A 7,685-nucleotide genomic window follows, 5' to 3' on the forward strand; every position below is an offset into this window, starting at 1 on the left:
GTATCCCATTGGGTACTGTTCTTCCCCTGGATAAGGTTACCCTCAAATGTCCAAGGCTCTCAATGCCACAGGCCGTCCTATTGCCTACTCGTGTAGTTGGCCTGCTTACCAAGGCGGTCTACCACCAAAGGTAAGATACACATGCACTCTCAATATCCTTGCACTTGCAATAAGATGTTTTGATATTATTAGGTGAATTATGGTCTTTTGGCCAATATCTGCAACCTGTGGCGTAACTACAATGACATCCAGGACTCGTGGGACAGCGTGCTGACCATTGTGGATTGGTTCTTTGACAACCAGGAGGTCCTGATAGATGCAGCTGGGCCCGGAGGGTGGAACGACCCAGATATGGTTTGTGGCATTAATGGAGAGGTTTACAGGGTCATGCAGGTGCTTAAAATCCTTGAAAACGTTTGAATTTTAATGTTGTCTTTTCAAGGTCAGGAAAATGCTTAAAATTGTTGCAATTGCTATGTTTCTTGGCAATCTGACTATAGAACACACAAATAAAGGAAAGAAAGTGAGTGAAAATGAGGCTGACATGCCTGGTGGCTTTTCATAATGTGAAGCATCACCACCCCGTACTGGTCGCACCCAAGAGGACAGCTCTATCTAGACAACTGTCTGTTTTGGCTCTGCTCACAAACGGCTCTTCAGATTCATTTTTTTTAATGATACTATCAACAATAATAAAGCATTATGCACCAAATGATTTCGTAATCAGTATTGTAGGGGATCCCTGAAAAACACATGAAATATAAAAAAAGATATTCATAGATCTACAAAATAAAATTTGTAAAATACGAAACAATTTTAGCTAATTATACACTGAACAGATTTAAAGTACAGGGCTCAGCACACATTCTTGGGGGAATCCGGATCTAAGCGTCAGGGGTGGGAGAGTTGTTGCGGGTGAGTTACACAGTCTGCACGTGGTTGGAGATGAAGTTCATAATCCAGCTGCAGTTGGAGGAGGAAAGAACCAGTTGGAAGAGCTTCTCCACCATGTTCTCCAGGACGACGGTGTTAAATATAGAGTGGAAGTCCAGGAAGTGCATTCTGACATAGTTCCCGAGTTTTTTTAAATGGCCCAGCGCAGCATGTATTACCCAATTGGCAGAAAAATCTGATTATTTAAATGCGATTCATCCTATTTTAAGATATTATAACTTGTTTTTCAGGTTGAGAAACCAAATTTGCACTTAGCAGATCGTAGACAGTTATGCTTATATCATTTTTTCAAGAAACATGATAAAACATTTTAATCTATATATCCATCTATATACCAAAACCCTACCCCTTTCGCGGGAGCTGGCTAGAGTCATGAACACACTCACCAAACATTCATTCCCGTTCGCTCTTCCCAACCTGACACCAAACAATAAGCCCACTGCACAACAAGGGCTGAGTTGCTGTGCCATACAACCCTGGAGAGAGGTCTGACAATGTACACTGGTTTACCCCCTCTGCATCATATGCGTCAATACCAGTCATTCTTAACTATCCTTTGCCATCCCTTACACAAACTCTTGCATCCATTAAATAAACCCATCTCACATTAGAGTACGTTTCACCCCATCCATCCAAACATATTTGGGCCTTATTTTCATTCTATTTCGCACCACTTCTGCACTACATACTCTTAGTCAAACGGCCTCAGAATTAGATGTGCCCCCTCTCAAGTGCGCTGATCGACTGAACAGGTAGAGGAGATTGAATGGGGTATTATCGCCATCTACTGTTAAAGATGAACCCTTCTGTTTTTTCTTAGTCTTAGCATTATTTTGCAAAAGAAAAGGCCCGCGACCCTCTGAAAATGAGTCCACACTCTTGTGTCCATCACCTCTACATTTTAGTCACCAAATCCGTCAATTGTTAATAATTATTATTAAATTTGACTTTCAACTTAAACTGGCGCTCTTAACAGATAGTGGGAAAACTTTTTCTAAATCCATCCTGAAATACCATTTTCAACATTTGGCAGCTCTAGGGTCAGCTATCAGAATGATTATTCTGCTCTTTGTATATGCTATTTTCTAATCTTGATTGGTAATATCTCTTTAAATGTGCAAAATTATTATTCTTTGCGCAGTGTCAAGAAAAAGGCTCTAACTATTTACATGTATTTATTATATTTTGAAACTTCTGTGTTCTTCCAGCTGATCATTGGTGACTTTGGCCTCAGCTTGGAGCAATCGCGGTCACAAATGGCTCTCTGGGCCATCATGGCCGCCCCACTCTTTATGTCCAATGACCTACGCACTATTGGAAGCGGCGCCCGTAACATCCTACAAAACAAAATGGCCATCGCCGTTAACCAGGACCCTCTGGGCATTCAGGGAAAGCGCATCCTGAAGGTGCGGCAATTATGTCTTATCGACTTCAACTGTATAGCTTTAAAAATGAAGTTCCCTCGCATCAGGAGAAGAGCGGCATAGAGGTGTTTTGGCGGCCGCTGTCAAACGATGCCAGCGCCCTGGTTTTCTTCAGTCGACGTACCGATATGCCGTACCGATACCAAACGTCCCTCGGCAAGTTGAACTACACAGAGGGCAGCTACAAGGTTCGTATCCTTCAAAATAAAAACCAACACGAAGGTTTCTATAGTCTTCACCGAGATGCGAGCTGGGACGCGAAACCCTTTTTGAGTGGCATTTCCATTTTTGGCAGGGTCATTGGCACATGAGAATGGAAAACCCAAAGATTAAGATTTAATACAAAGTTTTTCTGGCCTGGGAGAGTGGAATATCTTTCTGGCAAAGCTGCAGCATCAGCAAAACCAATAATGCCAAGTAAGCTTTTGGCAGTTTTCACATCTTGGGTAACCTCCCTGACTGCCTGTAAAACATGGTGTTGATATTCAATGTCATCCTGGCCTGGGAGAGTGGAATGTCTTTCTGGGAAAAATTGTTGAGTCAAGAAAACAAAACGTTTTATGACAGCTTTTTGGGCAGTTTTCACATCTAGGGTAACCTACCTGACTGCCTTTAAAAGACTCTGGTCATATCTGAACTCTTTCTCTCTTTACTTAGGTGGACAAACACACAAACAGACAATACAAACAAACAGTTTCGGATCACTAACTAAAGCATTATCACCAGCATTATCTGCTTGTGGGTGATAATTAATCAAATTACTGCAGTACAAAAAATATTTTTTTACATTATTGGCAACTTAAAAAAAATTGTCTTCATATTTTAAAACTCTTCTCTTGAAAAAAAACCACAAGTAGAATACGCAAATTTGTTTTATTTACCCGATGGTAGATATTTCTGCCAATTTAAAGAATGATTTTTTTCACCAAGATTTAAAGAAAATTAGCAAAACAATCAACAAAATGGGATTCATTTTTATAGTATCGGTCTTATTTGACTAGAAAATGAGAAAAAATACACTTAAAACAGACAAATAAATTACCTTTTACACTGTGAATGTATAATATTGGTTGCTAGTTTTACAAATGATTTGTAAGTTTTAAGTGTGGAAATGGAATGTTGACGGTTGAAGAGCTTCGAGTGACCGTCCCTAATGTGTGTATTATTTAGTGCTTTCTAGTGGTAACAAGTACTTCATTTTTTTAAAAAAACAACAACATTGATTTAAATCTTAAGATAAAATACATGATCAATCATATAAAGGTCAATAAATCTATTCTACATAAAATGAGGTTCACCGTGAGGCAGCTGCTATTACGGTCATGTATTGTATGCTTACTTTGAGTCTCCACAGTTTGTATTCTTCCTTGTGCTTTATATCGTTTTTTTGGTGGTTAAATATTATGGAGTGTCCCTTTAAACAAGTATTGATACTGAAAATTTGTCCCACACACATTTAAATATTCAAGATTTAATTTCTAAAGCTCTAATTTGATACAAATACTGTTGGCTACGTCATTTCAGTGTTACTTGCTATAATTTGAGTCTCCGTAGTTTGTACTTTGTTGCAGTCGGGTTCAGTTTCACTACACGATACAGTGACGTCTAACAAATATTACATGGTGTCCTTTTAAAAACAAAGGGTTAAGGGAATTAGACCTGATGGTAATAATTTGATTTTACATTCACATTTTTGCCCGTCTAATTTGCCAAACAATTACCTAAATTGCAATTTAGTTCCATTTTCTACATTGGTAATCTGAAATATGCCCTGTTTTCAGAGTTGGTACGGGTGCTTGAAATCCTTGAAAATGCATGAATGTGTTTTCAAGGTCAGGAAAGTGCTTATATTTTGTGTAAAGTGCTTGAAAATGCTTGACATTGTTGCCAGGGCCATATTTCTTAGCAGTGTGACTCTACAGATCACGGTATAAATAAAGTAAATGTTTTAAAAAGTGATTGAAAATGATGCAGACACGCCTACTCTGGTGGCGTTGTCATTTAAAGTGTCACTGCCCCTCTACTGGTCGCTTCCAAGAAGACAGCTCTATTTAGAAAACTGGCTCTCTTGGCTCAGTTCACTTTCAGCTCCCAAACGTCTCCTCAGATTTTTTTTTTTCTAATGATATATCGTCAATAAAAATCAAACATTATGCGTCATTTTATTCAGTATAGTTATTTCCTATGTTTTGCCTGGCAAAACACATGAAATATAGATAAAAATATTCACAGATCTCCCAAAAAATGGTAACATTCAAAACAAATTTAGCTTTCTGCACACTGAACAGAATTAAAGTTTAACAACAACACAAAATCCCTGAAAATGCCAAACAATAAAATCAAAAATATAAACTCTTGATTGCTAAAATAAATTCATCAACAAAAAACTAATTACAATTCGACAACCATTTTAGACACAGATCCCCTGAAAAGCACACACAAAATAGGCCAACAAATCGGACCAATCAATATCATTAAAATGAGTCTAAATTTGGCTAATTTTTCTGTTTTTATACATAAAGTACTAGCTTTCTTTTTCGGTCATCTGTATTGAACTCAATTATTACCCAACACCTCTAGATCTTTTTCTGTGTTTGTAATCAAGTGTGACGTAGCCAAGCTGAGCATGCATTGTTGGAGCAGAATAACAGAATTTGTGTCAGTTTATAGCAGGCCATTGACACAAAAAGAGATAGAAACAGCTCAAAATAGCACAGAGCATGTGCTAGCAGTAAGGTAGCGACTTTATTTTACTCATAAAAGTTTTTTTTTTTTATCAGCGCTGTGTTTCTTTTTAAGTTACTAGAAACTTGAAAGTGCTTGAAAAGTTCTCGAATTTGGCCGCTCAAAGGTGCAGAACCCAGTGTTTTATAATCCAAATATTGAAATGGAGACATTATTTTGTACAATCTCTATGTGTCTCGGAGCTACCCGGAGCTTTCCGGCTTCAACGCCGCTAAACAGAGACACGAAAGCCGGGGGGAATCGGAGAGGAGGCGGACTTGCTAACACGAGGTGGTGTATCCCTGGATTTTCACAAAGAAAAGTTTTCCATCTGCCGCAGGGATGTCGAACTTTTGGACTGGCGTGACGTCATCCGCTCCGCTACAAGCACCCCTAGGGCATCATGTTCATCTGTTAATGAAAAACGGGGTAGACTGCTGGAAGTGTGAATTTCCCTACGGGGATGAATAAAGTATCTATCTATCTCTCTATCTCTTTTTAGGTATACGACGTATTCTCCGGGAAAACTGCCATGCTCAAAGCTTGGAGCAGCTTTGTGGTGTCTGTGAACCCCACGGGCGTGGTCATGTGGTATGTCTCGGCCCCCGCCAAAGCAAAAAGCTTCTCGCACCAGTTCTACCGGGACGGTAGACTGAGAGGACTTACTCTTGACGAATCAGACAACACTATTCCGTCTGTTTTGTGACCTGTTAGCTAGCTGAGCTTTCTCAGACAACCTGATAATGAAGGCTGTGTGTCGGTGTGTGCAATTTTATCCGTGGGACCCAGACTTTATTAAAAGTGCAAAACGGGAAATAACAAAAGAGTACTGCACTATAATAAAGTAAGATATTCAGTATATCAGGGATCGGGAACCAATGGCAAATGGCTTAGAGATCAAATTTGACTGCAGAACCTTTCTCTGTAGTGTTCCAAAGTCCGGGGATTGGATCCCATTTTCGGTACATGCAGAGCCGAGGCAACACTGATGATATAGTATTTCAGTTTAACTACAGTTTACAGTCAGAGTCACACAAACTCATCCCGTTTTGGCAGTAGGTCGCTAAAAATCGTTTAAATGGAGGCTCATTAAACTATGTATGCTCACCGTTGAGATACTTTATGCCAGCAAACCACTCAGAGCAATTTAGTTGGGTGAGCGGTAGAGGTGGGCGTATCTCTGCACACATTGCAAGGCACTCCATTCTCTCGCTTTGCAGTATTTTGTGACATTTTTACAAAAGAACTTTGCTTGCACCTTGTTTTGAAACCATTATTTGGGACATCAAATGGCAGTCAAAATGAACTTCAACGCTATTAAATAACTGCGGGAGACGGAATGGCCACAGGTTATTGAGTTATTATTATTATTACATAGATTTGATCGGATCATCAAATGTGCTGAAGTATTAGCTTGTGTCTGGACAGCTCTCTCAATTTTTTAATTAAAAAAACAGATTTTGCTTCTATGGCTATTTGGGTCAAAATGGTTCCCAACCCCTGCATTATGTGAATGCAGAGCTGTACTTGAACGTTTGATTTTCACATGAATCATGAACTTTTAAAAAAGTAATTAAATATATATCATGTAAACATCTGTGTTTGTTGTTTGCAAATAAAATTCAGACAATATATATAAGATTAGAAAAATGTATCATGATACAGTATTTCCTTCATTTTAATATTGACCTTTATGAGATGCTTTTAACAACATAAGTCATTAAATATACTCTACTACCTCATGAGCAGATATCATTATATGAAAATCTAAAAATATGTTGCTACGTTTTGGGTATTGTACTTTAAAAAGTAGTTAGTTTAATTATAGTTACTACTCCTTCCAAAAAGTAACTGAGTTAGGAAGTGAATTACACTATAGTATAAGTAACTAGTTACCATTGAAAGTGACTATTTCCGTTTCTTTACAAATAAGATGTTGCATGACAAAGAATTTTCTGAGCAGGTATTTGTGTTATAGAACCTTGAAATACTTATTGTGCCTCATCAGCAACAGATTTATCCTACACGTGAAGTGCAACAAATATAAACAAGTAAAAAATATAAAACGAGTTAAATTTAACTCTCAACCTGAGACAACTGGTCAAGTAGACATGACCTACGGTACCTCAAGTTCTTTGTTGACAACAAAAGTCAATTGTAAAACAATATATAGGGTGTTTGACTCTATGGAATAAATTGCAATTTGTAGACAGACAACTGCTCAAGTAGACATATGCTACTGTATTTCAAGTAATTTCACACAACAAAAGTAAACAGTTTGATAATATAACGTGCATTTAACACTGCGTTGTAAAATGAAGAAATCAAACTCTCACAACTGGTCAAGTAGAAATAGGCAACTGCACTTCAAATATTTTGTTCCCAACAAAAGTTAAAACAATATAGAGTGACTATCCTGTCACTCTCTCTAGCTCACTCCCTTCCCTCTCTCCCTCTGTCTCTGTCCTACCCCCTCTCTATCCCTCTCCCTCTTTGACTCACTATGGCTGGTAGTTTCTCCTATTTATTCAAAGTTAAGCACCGCTTTTTGACCGCCAGTAATGGTAACGACGTTGCAATTGC

General features: G+C 38.4%; 1 protein-coding gene across 4 annotated transcripts in view; it reads left to right on the top strand.

Annotated features, from left to right (window-relative positions):
• The window catches only part of naga (N-acetylgalactosaminidase, alpha), a 17,421-nt gene extending 10,726 nt beyond the window's left edge, over window positions 1–6,695 (top strand). For all 4 annotated transcript variants that reach the window (XM_088325222.1, XM_088325221.1, XM_088325219.1 and 1 more), the window contains exons 5-9: window positions 36–130; window positions 193–354; window positions 2,163–2,360; window positions 2,426–2,566; window positions 5,605–6,695. In XM_088325222.1, coding sequence (XP_088181348.1) covers window positions 36–130; window positions 193–354; window positions 2,163–2,360; window positions 2,426–2,566; window positions 5,605–5,808 — 800 coding nt within the window. In that variant the 3' untranslated portion in view covers window positions 5,809–6,695. The remainder of the gene's footprint in view (window positions 1–35; window positions 131–192; window positions 355–2,162; window positions 2,361–2,425; window positions 2,567–5,604) is intronic.
• Window positions 6,696–7,685: the final 990 nt, after the last annotated feature.

This window comes from Urocampus carinirostris, chromosome 20, assembly GCF_059441175.1.
Source record: "Urocampus carinirostris isolate Australia breed hairy pipefish chromosome 20, RoL_Ucar_1.0, whole genome shotgun sequence".
Classification (NCBI taxonomy): Eukaryota; Metazoa; Chordata; class Actinopteri; order Syngnathiformes; family Syngnathidae; genus Urocampus; species Urocampus carinirostris.